This window comes from Salminus brasiliensis, chromosome 17 (genome assembly GCF_030463535.1).
Source record: "Salminus brasiliensis chromosome 17, fSalBra1.hap2, whole genome shotgun sequence".
In the NCBI taxonomy this organism is placed as follows: Eukaryota; Metazoa; Chordata; class Actinopteri; order Characiformes; family Bryconidae; genus Salminus; species Salminus brasiliensis.
The window spans coordinates 5,210,247-5,227,354 of record NC_132894.1 but is presented as its reverse complement, the minus strand read 5'-3'; the positions used below and the strand labels follow the sequence as shown (position 1 = coordinate 5,227,354).

At 41.0% G+C, this 17,108-nt stretch overlaps 2 protein-coding genes across 2 annotated transcripts in view; both read left to right on the top strand.

Annotated features, from left to right (window-relative positions):
• Positions 1–653: 653 nt before the first annotated feature.
• On the top strand, positions 654–4,859 carry LOC140538112 (uncharacterized protein C2orf72). The gene is made up of 3 exons (XM_072660542.1): positions 654–1,344; positions 2,899–3,006; positions 3,093–4,859. The coding sequence occupies exons 1-3, from the start codon at positions 696–698 to the stop codon at positions 3,152–3,154; spliced, it is 819 nt and encodes a 272-aa protein (XP_072516643.1). The 5' UTR covers positions 654–695; the 3' UTR covers positions 3,155–4,859.
• A 1,916-nt stretch (positions 4,860–6,775) lies between these two features.
• Positions 6,776–17,108, top strand: part of psmd1 (proteasome 26S subunit, non-ATPase 1) — a 64,170-nt gene continuing 53,837 nt past the window's right edge. Inside the window, exons 1-12 of the mRNA XM_072660823.1 lie at positions 6,776–6,967; positions 8,577–8,620; positions 8,828–8,901; positions 9,285–9,454; positions 9,832–10,040; positions 10,729–10,872; positions 11,057–11,283; positions 13,194–13,254; positions 13,426–13,554; positions 14,352–14,440; positions 15,016–15,094; positions 15,197–15,370. Of these exons, the coding sequence (XP_072516924.1) occupies positions 6,952–6,967; positions 8,577–8,620; positions 8,828–8,901; positions 9,285–9,454; positions 9,832–10,040; positions 10,729–10,872; positions 11,057–11,283; positions 13,194–13,254; positions 13,426–13,554; positions 14,352–14,440; positions 15,016–15,094; positions 15,197–15,370 (1,416 nt within the window). The 5' untranslated portion in view covers positions 6,776–6,951. The remainder of the gene's footprint in view (positions 6,968–8,576; positions 8,621–8,827; positions 8,902–9,284; positions 9,455–9,831; positions 10,041–10,728; positions 10,873–11,056; positions 11,284–13,193; positions 13,255–13,425; positions 13,555–14,351; positions 14,441–15,015; positions 15,095–15,196; positions 15,371–17,108) is intronic.

Here is a 17,108-nt window from a genome sequence, read left to right as displayed (position 1 = left end):
AAAACATTGCTAAAAAAATATATCAAATATATATATTTACACATAAATATGGTTCATAAACTGTGGTTCGTAAACTTTTCTTTCGTTGTAAAATCAGACTGTAAAAAGATTCTTTAGTGCAAAAACAATGATAAAATTTTTTGTAAAAATATATTTAATAAAAAAATATATATATATATATATATATTTTTTTTTTTTTTAATTAAATTTTATATATATATAAACACAAGGCCTTTAATGATAAACAGCCCTTTTTAGCTGCAGGACTTTTAACGTAGCAGCATTGCGCCAATATATTAAGACATTATTACATTTGCGTGATTTCTTCGACTTTAACGCATCTAAGTAAAATGTCGTGCACGGATTTTAATGTTTATGCATATCTAAAGTCGCAGTATTTCCATGTTTATCAGAATAATTATTTGCTGAATGTTTAATCGCAATAACGCGTGTTTTTCATTCCCCACCGCTTTTCAGGCGTTTTTAGCACACCGGTTTTCGGGAAAGCCCCGCCCTCGCCGCGCTCTGATTGGCTAGTGATTCATTCTTGCGAGCAGCGCTCGTATTGGTGGACGGGGCGTGGCTCCAGCCTCATAATCGTGCACTGGAGCGGATTAGGTCGCCAGTGTGAGACTTAATCCTGTAAAAGTGACTCTGCTGTGCGTGAAGAGGAGAACTGTGGCCCGTTCGGAGTCATGGCTTCAGATCTGCAGCTAAAAAGAGTCCCCTTTCCACCGGAGGAGGAGGAGGAGGAGGAATTCCAGCAAATCCTGAAGCAGATCGGAGGGAGGGGGAATGTTTACTTGGTGGGCGACGTGAACAGAAAGGATGGGGAGTGCAAGTGCAGCCTGATGAAGGAGTTCATAGCTGATGTGTTGCCTGTGGACGACCTGCATGGAGAAATCAACAGCAACGGGGGCATCAAGTCCGACTGCTGTCCCGGGTCAGAGGGTCAGCAGCGCAGGCCAGAGCCGGGTGCAAGTATGAGGGCTAAATCTGATAAGGGGAGAGCAATGCACTGTGCCTTAGTCATATTCATATTCAGACACAGTTATGTCCATGATAAAGCCAACCATGTGTGTGTGAGGGAGGTGCTGAAGGATGTCAAGGCCAGGACAGTAGGTCATGGGGCTTGGCCCGCTCTGCTCGGACTGGTTCATGCCCACTGTGAAAGTCCAGAAACCGGGGAGTCGGTGGAGCTCTTGGAGCAGATGCTGAGGTCAGTGTTCAGTAGCCATCCACATGACTCCATATGGGCTGGACATTTTGTCCCTAAATCGCAGGATGGAGTGCAGGCCATCAGGAGGCATGTCTGCAAAGCTGTGCTTTCTGCCCTGGCCACAGGTAATGTAATGAGTGATTATTATTATTGTTATTATTATTATTATTATTATTATTAATAAATATAGCCATTTAATTTACCATCCAAACCCACCTGTGAACCTACACACGTCTTCTTCTGAGGTTTATGTGAAATCTTAAGGATGGTAGGAAAGTGACAAATCTTCAGGAACTATTTTGCTCCACAGCACCCTACATGTATCCCTCCACCTTGAATGGATTACCAAAACACAATACACAGTATCAGAGCTGGGCAATATGACCATATTTTATCGTATCGTGGTAAATGCAGTTATCGTGAGACACAATAAGCTTCTCTAATCATATGGAGGAGGAGACTGTTAGTGCTTAATAAACACTGATCAGCTGCAGGTTTCATTACTAACAGTGTAATTAGACTGGGTTCATTAGATGAAGAGCAGCGGATGTTGAGTATAAATCACTGTATTCAGTACAGGAGAGGATCTGAATAGTAGTTTATAAGAATCTGTAGATACTGATGTTTTTAGTCGTGATAACTTTGTGTATCGTGATTGTAGTATTCTGACCATATCGTCCAGCTCTACATAATGGAATTGTGTTCTTGTTGTATTGGATCGCTGTATTGGGACTAGCCTGTTAGACCAGCACACTTTAAAGTAGATATTCTACTTTTATAAAGTTGCATTCTAGTAATACTGGATTTGATTTAGGCCCAAACAACAATAACAACAACAACAACAACCACAAAAAATTGCCTAGTTTTAGGCCAAAAGCATGTCAGCATGGTCAGTGTCTCAGGCATCAGGCAGTGTAATCATAAGGATTAGGTGTAATAACTTTCTGTAAAGGGAGCTTTTAGAGGCATTAAACTGAGAACAGCTATGGCTCTTTCTCTAGGAATGGTGAAAAAGTATTATTTGTAAAATATATTTGTAAAATTGTATAGTTTATGTGTGTGTGTGTGTGTGTGTGTATGTGTGTATATATATATATATATATATATATATATATATATATATATATATATATATATATATATATATATATATATATATATATATATATATATATATATATATATGGCTTCCTATGCCTGAGGAAACTCTCCAAATCTTGACTAAAACCCTAAAACCTGGCCAAATGTACAAGCTCAACTAAAAGACATTGACTATACAGAAGATCACACATGCGCACACACATACATAACACACACACACACACACATTATGAATGTATATATATATATATATATATATATATATATATATATATGTGTGTGTGTATATAATATACATACACACACTCATATAGGAAGCCATATATATATATATTATATAATATGTGTGTGTGTGTGTTTTATGCATGTATGATATTATATCTCCTGTATAGTGGATGTCTTTTACTCAAGCTAGTACATCTGGCCAGGTTTTAGGGTTTTAGTCACAAGATTTGGAGCGTTTCCTCGGGCGTAGGAAGCCAGTGGGGAAATTCATTTCTCAACACAGGATTACTTTCATAAAACCAAACAATTTGCTCTTTGTTGATTGTTTTCTCTGTGTGTCGTTATCGCTGCAGATAACGTCCCGGGCCAAAAGGGCCACTTGCTGTGGTCTTTGCGACAGTGGTTTAGAAGAGGACGGAGAGACCGAGCCGACAACTCTTCAAATAGTCAGGTACATAAAGGTGAGCTGGTGAGGATGCTGCATCTACGTCACATTAAACGCTTGTGCTCTCGCTGCTCACTTAATGAAGATGTGTCGTTCCTGTAGGTAACACAGAAAGCACAGAGGAAGGAATCCCCCTGCAGGCACGAGCTGAGCCACGTTTATGAGAGCCGGGGTACTAACGTACAAAACGACCACTGGACCTGTGAAATACGCACACTGTAAACCTGCTGTGATTTATTAGACAACAGAACTTTTAAAGGGGAATTACACTAAGTGTTTAAAATCTCTGCATAAATTCAGGGTTGCGATCTAAGCAAAGTTATTTGAATTGGGTTGTTGTGAAATGCTTCGTTTTTGGAAGAACTTACTGCGTTAGAAATGCTCACAATGGTGGTGATTGGAACCAGACGTCCGACACCCGAGTTTAATGCCTCTAAAAGTACAGAATTACATGTAATGGTTGTGAATACACTCTGCTGATGCCTGGGACACTGCTTAGCCATAGTTTTCAGAAGATTTTGAGTCTAAAACATATATTTTTTTAAAGATACATTCATGTTGTTTTCTCAGTTTCTGAGCTATTTTACCTTCATCAGCTTGTAGCTTCACCGCAGAGTTTGGTCAGTGGTAGTTGCAGTCATTGCAATCCCTGGCTCCTATCACCACCACCACCACCAAGTTTCTCCACAACTAACCATTTCACACCAAACCCAACTCTGAATTTCTATTCACATCTCAGTCACTGAATTCGGCAGAACTTTAGACAGTGGGATTTCCCTTTAAGGATTGTTGAATGTCCTTAGCCTTGTTTACAATCTTTTACATATTGGAAATGCATTGATTGGAATGATCGTTACTCCATTCACATATTGCTGAGTGACCTCAAACCTTGTCCTCCTCCGTGTTTACTCTCAGGTGAAGCCTTAAACGAAGATGTGGGGAAATCTTTGTTTGTAAGCTGCTGATAATCACTGTGTCTGATTAAAAGAGACGTCAACTGCACCACCAGTTTTATTCTTTTTGTACACTTTTTAAAGTATTGCTACCTGACTGATTCTGTTGGTGTGAATTATCTGTGAATCACTGTTAATTTTTGTTTACTTTTTGAAATCTGGTAAAGTGGACTCTCGTTAAAGGAGCCAGATCATGGAAAACCTAAATTAGCAATAACATACAGTTCACTTCCCAGACAGTGGAGGTCATATTCATAAACTAAGCTGAAATATATGTCGGTAAGATGATGTTATAAGGAGTGTTTCAGCCTGAACTGCTTTCTGAATGAGGCATAGCCAATCACAACAGAGTTTTTTGTTTGTTTGTTTGTTTGTTTGTTTTTAAACATATCAATCTTAAAGACACAGTGAATCGCAAGCAGCCTGGTTATCCTTAGGGCTAAGGGTATAGTAATGTAAAATGAATTATGATAAGCCCACATAAACGTCAACAGGAGAACAAGACGTTAGAAAATATGGGACATGGGCCCTTTAACAGAGTTCTCAAATCTAGATGAGCATGTGATCTCCCTGAGTGAGGTCAGTTTAGAGGAATTTAGACATATCACAGCACATCGGGAACATATGGGGTCATTTTCCAGTGGTGATTCTCCTCTGGCATTGCAACTTACTAAGAATAAGACTAAGACTAGGCCTAATCAGTGGCTGAGAAGATCTCAAAACCACCGACTCCAGCCTAACCGTGTCCGAGTGTTGATGGCTGAGTCCTGTTTAGAGCTGCATTACTGTAGGCTGGTAGTGTCTAATGAATGTACTGTATTGAGGCTGGAGTTTATTTGTACTCTTTTACTTTTCTGCAGTATTTTTGTAATGAACTCAAGTTTTGCTAATTCTTATAACTAGTATTTTTATATTACTTGTGCTATTCTCTGTGTATTCCAGACATTTCATTTGTTGCATCGTCACAAAAAATATGATTTCTAGAAGATTTAAATAAAGATTAACTGTTTAAAATGTATCAGGCTTTGTGTATTTTATGTTCTGTAGTTTTGGCCTTTGCTCTATTAAAATAACAAAGGAAATGGCTGTTTTAATCCAGCTGTATCTCTTGAATTGAATACTTTTGCAAATTACTACTGCAAATCAGCCCTGCTGTGAGGATAGGCTGGTCAAGCTGACTGGCCAGTTTAGCTCTTGACCAGCATAGGGTCTTTTAAGGTTTTTAAGTTTAACAATTCAGCTGGATTACCGGCATGACCAGCCTGACCAAGCTTGTTGACTAGCCTGACTGGTTGGCTGACCAGCTTGACCAAACTATGCAAGCAGTGTGACAGGCTGGTCTGGCTGACAGAACAGCTACTTCATCAAAGTCAGTCAACTGAACACATGGGCCTGCGCTGGTCAACCAGCTTAATCATCTTAACCAGCTTTACCAGCTTGCTTACCACTCAATCAAATCAGGTTTATTACCACGTCACATTACACAGGTGTGAAGGTGAGTTAAAAAAGATCACAGATATTTAGAAAATAGAAATACTGAATATATACACATTAAACTCCTAAAACCCGGATTTTTGCTTGGTGTGCATTTTTTATTTTACTATTTGGGATTATAAAACAAGTATAAAAACTAAACCTAGTCAAAAAAAAAAAAAACAATGTCCTCATATGAGGTCAAGAGGTCAAAGTTGTTAAAAAAGTTTAATGGTGCAGAGAAGCAGAAATGTACTGTCCCCATATGAGGACGCAGGGTCTCAAGAGGTTAATTTACTAACATACACATACTAAAGTAAAGGTGCATGTATTTGTCATTGTACAGTGAAATGTGTCCTCCGCATTTAACCCATCTGGTAGTGAACACACACACATGTTAGTGGCAGTGAGTACACACACACACACACACACACACACACACACACACACTATACAGACTCTAATTGCATTTAGCAATTTAAAAATACAGGTTTGATATAATCTGGGGCAGTGCTGGCTCAGCGGTTGGAGCACCGGGTTATCGATAACAGGGTTGTGGGTTCGATTCCCGGGCTCGGCAAGCTGCCACTGTTAGGCCCTTGAGCAAGGCCCTTTACCCTCTCTGCTCCCCGGGCGCTCCGGGTGTGTGTGTACTCACTGCCCCTAGTTCACTAGTGTGTGTGTGTGTGTGTGTGTGTGTGTGTGTGTGTTCACTACCACAGATGGGTTAAATGCAGAGGACACATTTCGCTGTACAGTGACAAATACGTGCACCTTTACCTTTAATCTGAAAGATTCGCATTACTCTGTACCAAAGACACTGGATGGGTGTGAATACAGTGCAGTGTGAGTGGGCGCAGCAGTGTGACTGAGCTTGTGGCCTATAGGGCATGTCCTAACCTGGATGACCACCTTGACCATCAAAGACCATCTTAGACTGTCTGAAACCAGTTTACCAGCAAGCCATCAAGCCCAAACTGAACACATGGGCTATGCTGGTCAACCAGCTTAACCAGCTTGCTTACCACCATAGGGCATGTTTTTGCCTGGATGACCAGCTGCTTGTTTTTTGACCATCACAGACCAGCTTAGACCAGTTTAGGGGCTGCAGTTGTTTAAGGTAGGTAGCCGCTGTGTGGCGCTGTCTGCTCGTACATAACGCAGCGTAATGGGCTTTCCACGCTGATGCCTACCTGAAAATACACAACATGGGAAATCCAATTCATTTCTAATGGGGAATTATTACAATTATTATTATTAGAATCAGAATTAATTAATTAATTTACATGTATGTAGCTATAAGCTTTGTGTGCAAATGTAAGTGCATGTGTGAGTGGGGTACAGGGCAGCCCTGCCGAGGACCCGGCTTCATTGTATGTAGCTGGTGAAGCGGCGCTGCGGCGAGGCGCGTCTCTGCGGACAGACTGCTTAACTTTTTGGGTTCTTTGCGTTTTCTGGTCATTTTTCTTGGTCTGTGCTGCTCCGTCCACAAGAACCCGTGTCAATCAGAGGGGGAATAACACTCGGACTGCAGGATGATCACTTCAGCCGGTGAGCGACTGGACAACTGATTCAGCTGAGTCACACGGACCGGGCTAGCTAGCTATGCTAACTTAGTTAGCATAGTTAGCATAGCTAGCATAGCTGAATATCCTCGTCCTGTTTGATTAAATACACAGACATTACTCTTACCGTATCGCTCTGTTAATAAGCTATAAAAGATAGCTAGCTAGAGTGTGTTTAAGCCTTATGTTTACAACGAACCGAGTCATTTAGCTTAGCTAGCATCCTCTGCTAGCTTGTTGTGCTAGCGATGCTAACAGAGCTCCGGCAATGTGACACGAGCTGCCGGTGGCATGTAAACACAGAGATTTACAGCACCAAACACCTCGGATTGTAGCTGTACTGATACAGAAGTCGTGGTATTTCTTACCAGTGTCTTATTTTAGTCTTTTGCTGGGCCCTAAATGATGTAGCGGGGACGTTTAGGACGTTTAAGGGGGAGCAAGGAGACGATTATTGGCCTTGCTGGTTTAAGGGGGTATCGTTATTGGATTAACGAGGATCAACCTTTCGTCTTTTGGGCCAAAGCAACATGTAATACAAGACATTTGCTGATAGAGATTGTATAGGGTTGAAGCTGCACGGGTCATAGGTGCATGGTCAGGTGCACTGTCCTCCTGTAGGCTTCAGGTGTTTAGACTGAGGAGTGGAAATGCATTGGAGCTCTTGTTGGGTGAGGAGATGTGGGGTCTGGTCAGCCTTATGCTGACTGACACCTAGCAAATACTGGGCAGCCCATTCCCTGTGGCACCCTGTGGCACCCTGGGCACTGCGCTCCGTCCGGCCGCAGGGAACGGGCTGCCCATTCTGAGAAGGAAGCGTTAGAGCAAGGTTACCCAAAGTGGGGCCACAACAGGCTCCTCACCCAACGAGAGGTCAAATGTATTCCCACATTTCCCCTCGTCAGTCTAAACACTCCAAGCCATCATTACTGACTGTACTGTCCTCTGTAGAAGATAAAAGGCTGACCATGCGCCCATGAACCAACTTTAAACCTATACAACTTCTTTATTTGCATATTTAGTCTTTTCTGACCCACCATCTACATTTTGCTTTGGCCCAAAAAGACAAAAGGTTTGTCTGCGTTAGTCTGATAATGATAACCCCATTAAAACAGCAAGGGTGAGGAAAACCATGCACTTACCAATTATCGTCTCCACATACTCTGAGTCATCAGCGACGTTGAAAAGATCTCCAGCACCCAGAGCGTAGTTCAGGGATTCTTCAAAAGCACCAAGGTGGTAAAACACTTTTGAGGCCACCAGGGCAGCGAACTCTCTGCTACGGAAAGTCTCATCTTCATATATCATCTTCATCTTCTCATCTTCTGAGCTACTGCGTTAAAATGAACCGTCCGGCCACAGGGGCCGGCTGGGCAGCCCGTTCCCTGTGGCCGGACGGTTCATTTTAACGCAGTAGCTCAGAGTCACTCATTCTGCTCCTCTGAGGCCAAATGTGCACATCTGAGTCTGGCCCCAGTGTCTCTATATTTCTGTCACTTTTAGAGGTGATCCTATCTTGGAAGTAAATGTCTTTGCAAGTGTGTGTTCAAGCTCATGACCTGTGGTTTTTGTTGTTGTTGTTGTTGTTTCTGCAGCTGGGATCATATCCCTCCTGGACGAGGATGAGCCGCAGCTGAAGGTAACAGCATTGCACAATCCTGTTTACATACAGCATTACCTCACGGGAGGGAGTGTCTGATGGAATTGTAATGGGACAAATGAATACATAATTACAAGCTTATGGAGTTTTTATGATTAAAATCCACACAGTTTCTGATTAGACACACTACTAAAGTGTTTTTATGCTGGATGCAGTATAACCGTGTTGTTTTTCTCTTGTCTGCAGGAGTTTGCACTCCACAAGCTGAACTCCATCGTCAATGACTTCTGGGCAGAGATTTCAGAGTCTGTAGGCAAAATGTAAGTAGACTGTTTAGCATTAGTGTGGATTTGGTTTGTTTTTATTATTATTATTATTATTATTATTTTTTTTAGATATTCAAGCATGGGTGATTGATCCCTTGTGGCTTCTAAATGTCATGTTTGACTATTTGAGCGATTTGTATACACTCTCAACGCTTTCCCAAATGCTATTTCCGGCTGTCAATATCAGCAAGGATATGACACACATGCAGAGAATGTTTATCCGATAAGTTTAGAAACTTCTTGGTAGAGTAATAAATGTTAGCTCATTTCTTATCCCATACCTTTTGGAATGAATTGGAGTGGTGTGTGGTGTGTTTGTGTGAACAGGTGTCCATCATTGAACTGGTTAAAGCTCTGACTTTCTGTTTCCGTCCTAGCGAGGTCCTATATGAAGATGAGACTTTCCGTAGCAGAGAGTTCGCTGCCCTGGTGGCCTCAAAAGTGTTTTACCACCTTGGTGCTTTTGAAGAATCCCTGAACTACGCTCTGGGTGCTGGAGATCTTTTCAACGTCGCTGATGACTCAGAGTATGTGGAGACGATAATTGGTAAGTGCATGGTTTTCTTCACCCTTGCTGTTTTAATGGGGTTATCATTATTAGACTAACGCAGACAAACCTTTTGTCTTTTTGGGCCAAAGCAAAACGTAGATGGTGGGTCAGAAAAGACTAAATATGCAAATAAAGAAGTTGTATAGGTTTAAAGTTGGTTCATGGGCGCATGGTCAGCCTTTTATCTTCTACAGAGGACAGTACAGTCAGTAATGATGGCTTGGAGTGTTTAGACTGAGGAGGGGAAATGTGGGAATACATTTGACCTCTCGTTGGGTGAGGAGCCTTCCTCTGTCAGCTATCTGATGTGGCCCCACTTTGGGTAACCTTGCTCAAATGCTTCCTTCTCAGAATGCTCTTTTGTTCCTCAACAGCCAAATGTATTGATCATTACACCAAGCTGCGCGTGGAGAATGCAGAGCTGCCGGAGGACAAAGAGAAGAAGAGCATTGATCCTCGTCTGGAGGGCATTGTTAACAAGATGTTCCAGCGGTGCCTGGATGATCACAAGTACAAACAGGCCATCGGGATCGCTCTGGAGACAAGACGCTTGGATGTCTTTGAGAAAACCATCCTTGAGTCGGTATGATGTGTTTTGATGTTGGGGGTTCATTTGTGTATTGTATATGGTTATGGGTTTTGTAGGGGGTGTTTAATTGAGCAGTTGAGAACTGGGAGTATCTGATAGTTTGTGTATAAACTCAGAGGTTTAAATGGGAGATTATTGATCTATGTAATTGAGGGGAGACCGAAGACAAAGGTCTTTTGTTGGACAGTTTAGGGATGTACCAATGCATTGAAAGATTTGCCTTGCATAGGCTGTGTTGTGGAGCATGAGTGTAGTATTTATTATGGTTTCTGATGCAGTTGTATTGTGTGAACATCCATGTTTGTAAATGACTAACTACCTCACCATCACTCCTGCACCTTTGTCATGCCCCATACCCCTGCTGCCTTCCAGAAGTGTTTAATAAAAAAAATCATACATTTCTGCCTATATAAATATTATATTTTTATATTTAGCTTTTAATGTTTATAGTTTAACATTTGTATTAATAATAATAATAATATCAATATGTGGAATTTCTAGCTCCTTAAGATTGGTAACATAGATCATATAAATGAAACCCTGTTTACTGAAATACCTATATCTTTCAAATGTTCGCTCTGCCTTTATTGGACATGACTACATGTTTGTTCATGTCCTTGAGTGACAGTTTAAATGGAGGCGGTAGCAAAGCATCATGGCTGCTCTCTTTGTTAATGCCCAGAACGACGTCAGTGGACTGCTAGCCTACAGCCTGAAGATCTGCATGACGTTGATGCAGAATAAGAAGTTCCGTAATGAGGTGCTCAGAGTCCTTGTCAAGCTCTACATGAACCTGGAGAAGCCTGACTTTATCAACGTTTGCCAGGTAAGTATCAGACCCCAGAATTAAAGGACAGTTCAGTATTCTCTAATAGACTTGCTCATATCTCATTTATCTGTTAACATGGACAGGGCTACAAATGGTGACGCATTTGGAAGCCTGAAGTTTGTCAATCATTGAATATTAAATGATTTCCCTCGTGGTGCTGTCTCGATCTCTTACGCTCTAGTGCCTGATATTCCTGGATGATCCTCAAGCAGTGAGCGATATCCTGGAGAAGCTGGTGAAGGAGGATAACCTCCTGATGGCGTATCAGATCTGCTTTGACCTGTATGAAAGCGCCAGCCAGCAGTTCCTGTCCTCCGTCATCCAGAACCTGCGTACCGTCGGCACCCCGATCCCAGCCGTTCCAGGCTCCACCAACACTGGCACTGTGCCAACTCAGGACAAAGACAGGTAGGCACCGGACAGAGGATGAAGCTGTTGCGACCAAATTAGGCAGGGCCACTTTTAAGACAAATGGCGTGCTGCATGACATGATCCAGATCTACGGTACGATCTGCCAGCCTCAGTCTGGTGGAGTAACGGTAAATGAGTGAGTTGTCTGAAATGCACGCTTGAACCGTTTGAACCTGATGGAGAGTGCATTAGCATATTAAATGCAGTGGTCAGTGCAGCCATGTGACCTGCCTAGTTGTGGAGATATTAAAGCAGCGTTATGTAGCATTTTCACATTAAAATAGCAATCTCAATTATTGTGATTCTCCCCTGAGCTGTAATGGGCAGACTACCGTCGCTGTCGTTGCTACTCCAGGTTCAACATGCTGCTGAAAGCTCAATGAAAGCAGGGCAGGACAACACTTCATGCTCTGTATCATATTTCATATGTTTTTTAGGTGTGTCTCATAGCACAAATTCCACTTCCCAGCTCTAGGGAGAGCCCTGGAGCAAAAAATACCAATTCTTGCATAAAGTGCTGACCACATTTTATTACGAAGACAGTTGGGTGTAATTTATTAAAATCGCAGTACTCAGTATGGGAGAGTTTGGATGGCAGTTTTTAAAATCTGCCTACTGGTGCATTTTCTTTACATCTCAAAACATTGTGATAAATATTGTGGATTAGGGCTGGGTGGTTTATCAAACTGTAGATCAAAGAATTTCTAATGATTGTGGTGGTTTCAGTAGGATATTTATGTAACTATTTATTTTTGCATGACTGGAACTTTGAGATTAAAGCTTATTCATTTTTAGCCAAGATACTTTTAGGTTATATGGGAGCTAAAAGTGTGTTAGCTGAAAGTGAAAATATATATCACAATATATGAAACTCAGTTTGCCTCAAAGTGCAGTTACTGCCTTTTTAATTTTTTTTAAATAGAAACCTAAAAGACCTGCTTTTGTAGGTTAACATTGGCTTGTTTTACTAAAAATGCTAATCTAACAGTTGAAGTGTATAAAAACTGTTTATATATCATGCCAAACACAACAGGTAAACCTGTTAACGTCTTTAGAAGGTTTATGAATGTGAAAGTGTTTGGCAGAGTAAGCTCTATTCGCCGTCCCTGCATGGTTGTGGATCAAGTGTCTCTCAGACTCCGCTGGTTCACGGCCTCATAAGGCCTTAAAATACCACACACTCGCACTGTGTGATTGCAATGATATTATATTTCATGCTGTGGGGTAGTTGAGTATTTCAATAATTAGTGTATTAGTATTAGAGTAAAATCCTACGATAGTGCTGTACCGCCTCAGTCACATGACACATATACAGCTGGCCATGAGGGGGCGTTCAAAGCATGATTTGTATTAATGACAGTGGAATACAAGTGAATTACACTCCTCCCTCATCATAGAGGGACAAAAAAGTGATGTGGTCATATAACGCTGCATTAAGAAGAAATATCTGATTTCTAGGCAGAGATGCACAATTGCACCCTGATTAAGCAGATTTTCATAAATCCATAAATAATGTGAAGCACCACACAATGCTGAGAAAGAAATTAACAGTATTTTTTGGGGACAGGCTGAATGGACTGGTCTTTTGAGGGGGTGGGGGGCTCTATGCCACTTCTTTGGCATATTTTAGAAAGGCTTCCTGTTCATATTTTGGAAGGAATTCTCTGGTTATTATTCTCTGATGATTATTATTTACAGTTTTGACTCCCTCTTCTTTTCTGTGATTCATTTTTAATGTTGCTTATTGACAGTTAAACCATGATTGGGGTGTGTTTTAAAGCTCTTAGCAGTAATGTTAGCCAGTGTGTGGTTTCCTTTCTGGTTAGTCACTTCAATTCAGTCCCTTCAGAGTGTGAATGCAGCATCTTCCCCTGTTTGTTTACACTGCGAATGTTGACCTGTTTTAGTGATGCCATGGAGACCGATGACAAGGCTGGCAGTTCTCCTGCCGGGAAAGCAGCAGATGGGGTAATTATGTCGAACACCACATACTTTTGCTTTCATGGCTCTTGCCAGTAGATCATGCACTGTAGATCACAGTTTGAACTGCATGTAGGACATGTGACGGTTGAATGTTTTCATGGGTTAGGTTCTAGCTGGTCCCTGTTTCACTGGTGCCTGTGTTTCCTCTTTCAAAAGAAGGATGAGCCAAAGGATCAGAACTCAAAAATGATCAAGATTCTCAGCGGCGAAATGGCCATCGAGCTCCATCTTCAGTTCCTCATTCGAAACAACAACACAGACCTAATGATCCTCAAAAACACAAAGGTGAGCAGTTTTAAGTGCCCTGTGATTCTTTTTAGGGCTGTTTAGGACTTGAAGTTGCACCCATTGCTGACACACATGGGCAAATGCACACCCACACCTTGTCTAGTCCCTTAGAGAAGTACTGCCAATAGAATAGGGCTCTCTGAAGCAGATAAACAAACATGAACCTATTGGCACCATGCTGCCTAATGCCAGGTGAGGGCTAGAGGGGTATAAACCCCCCAGCATTGAGCTGTGGAGCACTGGAAGAACTGTGATGAATGAAATCCTCACAGCAGTGCTCCCAAATCTGGTACAAAGTCTTCCCTGGACAGTAGAGAATGTTGCTCCAGCACAAGCAGAATCAACATATATGTTTATTATTAGTAATAATAGTAGTTGTATTTATAATGATAACAAGAATAATTTTACATAATAAAAAAATCCCTTGATTTCAGAAGAAATAATCAGTGAGAATGTGTCCCAGTACTTTTGTCCATTTTGTGTGTGTGTGTGTATGTATGTGTCTACAATAAGGTCCCCTTTGTAGGCTCTCTAAGCTTTGACCTCTGAATATTTTATATATATATATATATATATATATATATATATATATATATATATATATATATATATATAGCCTACAAAGGGGACCTTATTGGGTTTAAGAGGTGTTGCTTTCCTAATCAAGTTACATAATTTGCTGATTGTTTCAAGTGCAAATAAGAAAATAAGACTCCTGTTGTCTCTTTAAGAGAGTATTTTGCTTTAGTAGGTGCAGGAATATTGCTTACCTCTTTGTATTTGTGCCTTTTTAGGATGCAGTACGAAATTCAGTATGCCACACAGCAACAGTCATAGCAAACTCTTTCATGCACACGGGAACCACAAGTGACCAGTTTCTCAGGTAAGACCACCTTTCATGTTACTGGGTTCTCACTGTTCTACAGCACTGTGATTCATTAAAGATGGAAAGAAAGATTCCCCTTATTTGTCATTGCTCAGTACAAGTGCAAGGCAACAAGGTGCTTTTGACATCTACCTGAAGTGGAAATAGTAGCATTGTGCACCAACGGAAATATGATATGTAGATAGCTGATGTATGCATAGATATATACAAATTTGAATAAATAAAAAAAGTGTGTGTGTGTGTGTATGTATATATATATATATATATATATATATATATATATATATATATATATATATATATATATATATATATATATATATATATATATATATATATATATATATATATAAATAAATAAATAAAATGTGGACTATTATTTACAATCTATTTACCATCTGTATAATATATAAAATAAAATACTCTGGTACTGTTGTATTTATAAGTACGCAGTATGTTGTGTAGCAGTGAATGCTTGGGATAAATGGATCATGCTGGGGTTACGTTTACATAAACACTACTTCTGGATTTTCACCAAAGAGTATAAAATAAATACCTTCTTTTATTTTTAGAGAAAATCTGGAGTGGCTCGCAAGAGCAACAAACTGGGCCAAGTTCACAGCCACAGCAAGTCTTGGCGTCATTCACAGAGTAAGCAGTGTGGTTTGTCCCGTTAATTTATTCAGGAAGGATTTGCACGCAGGTAAATTAAGCGTGGCTCTTTTTCTCCATGCTCTTATTTTATTTTTTTAGGGTCATGAGAAAGAGGCCCTGCAACTGATGGCCACTTACCTGCCCAAAGACACCTCACCGGGCTCAGCCTACCAGGAAGGAGGAGGTCTTTATGCCCTCGGGCTGATCCATGCCAACCACGGAGGAGACATCATCGATTACCTCCTCAGTCAGCTGAAGAACGCCAGCAATGACGTGAGTGTCCAAGCTGATTTTCCAATTGAACCTGTTTTCACTTGGTCGTTTCGTGTGTTTGGAGGATTGGGATTATATCCAGATGGGGATTATACGTGTAAAAATGCAGCTGTAATTGCTCCCCAGACGCGTTTAAAACAAATTGAATTCTGATCACTGAAACCGAGGGCTCGGACAAATTTTGGCCAGATGCTACACGTGTAAATGCGTTTATCGTTTGTAAGCCACATTAACAACCAGAATTGCTGTAAATACTGCGATTGTGCCCTTCCCTGCTGCGAATGGGGAAGATCAGTCCTTCTCAGTTCAGCTCGCTGTGCCAGCCTGTCTGCCTACCCCTGTCTGCTTAAGCTTCACATGAACTTCAGTCATCTCTACAGTCTATTGTTTTATGCATTTGGCTCATGATGGCAGTGATTAGAGGCTAGTTCATAACATTCAGATTATATCAAACCTATATAATTAACTGCTTTTACCAGTGCGATATTGTAAAGTGTGTGTGTGTGTGTGTGTGTGTGTGTGTGGTATAAGTTAATGTAAGTTTGTGTTCTTTTTTTTTTGTGTTACTGTGAGAGACTATGCACCCAAGTTTTCACTCACCTGTAAACCTGTGTAAAGTGACAAAATTCTGATGAACAGTGTTGGGTCCCCAATAGCGGAAATTGGTGGGATTGCCAATCGAGATTAAGACTAGTAGTACATGAATCAGTGTGGTCAGCGTGACAGGGCTGTATTTACTATATCGTTAATACATTTAAAAAAAAAACAACAAGTCTTGTGCACCTGCAATATGATAGTGAGGCCTAGTAATTTGTGTCTGTTTATTTATATATATATATATATATATATATATATATATATATATATATACAGTGAGTCCAAGAAGTATTTGATCCCTTGCTGATTTTCTTTGTTTGCCCACTAATAAAGACACTATCCTTCTGCACTTTTAATGGTAGATATATTCTAACATGGAGAGACAGAATATCAAGACAAAAATCCAGAATATAATTTTAAAGAATATATTTTAATTAATTTGTATTTCAATGAGGAAAATAAGTATTTGATCCCTCTTGCCAAACACACTCAATACTTAGTGGCAAAGCCTTTGTTTGCAAGCACAGCGGTGAGACGTTTGTTGTAGTTAACCACAAGTTTAGCACACACACCAGGGGGAATTTTGGCCCACTCTTCTTTGCAGATCCTCTCTAAATCATGAAGGTTGGTGGGCTGTCGCTTGGCAACTCTGACCTTCAGCTCCCTCCATAGATTTTCGATCGGATTGAGGTCTGGCGACTGGCTGGGCCACTCCATGACCTTAATGTGATTTTTCTTGAGCCAATCCTTTGTTGCCTTTGCTGTATGTTTAGGGTCGTTATCATGTTGGAAGACCCAACCACGGCCCATTTTCAGATCCCTGGCAGAGGGGAGGAGGTTGTCCCTCAGGATTGTGCGGTACATGGCTCCATCCATCTTCCCAGTGATGCGGTGAAGTAGCCCTGTACCCTTGGCAGAGAAACACCCCCAAAACATTATGCTTCCACCTCCATGCTTGACGGTGGGCACAGTGTTCTTGGGGTCATAGGCAGCATTTTTCTTCCTCCACACATGGCGGGTGGAGTTGAGGCCAAAAAGTTCAATTTTGGTCTCGTCTGACCACAAAACCTTCTCCCAATAACTTGGTTCATCTTTCAAATGATCATTGGCATACTTGAGGCGCGCCTCCACATGTGCTCTC

Excerpts from the sequence above, each read along its gene's own strand:
- LOC140538112 (XM_072660542.1), top strand. The coding sequence starts at position 696 with ATGGCTTCAGATCTGCAGCTAAAAAGAGTCCCCTTTCCACCGGAGGAG. Across the intron at positions 1,345-2,898 it reads GCTTTCTGCCCTGGCCACAG|ATAACGTCCCGGGCCAAAAG; the intron begins GTAATGTAATGA and ends TTATCGCTGCAG. Across the intron at positions 3,007-3,092 it reads AAATAGTCAGGTACATAAAG|GTAACACAGAAAGCACAGAG; the intron begins GTGAGCTGGTGA and ends TCGTTCCTGTAG.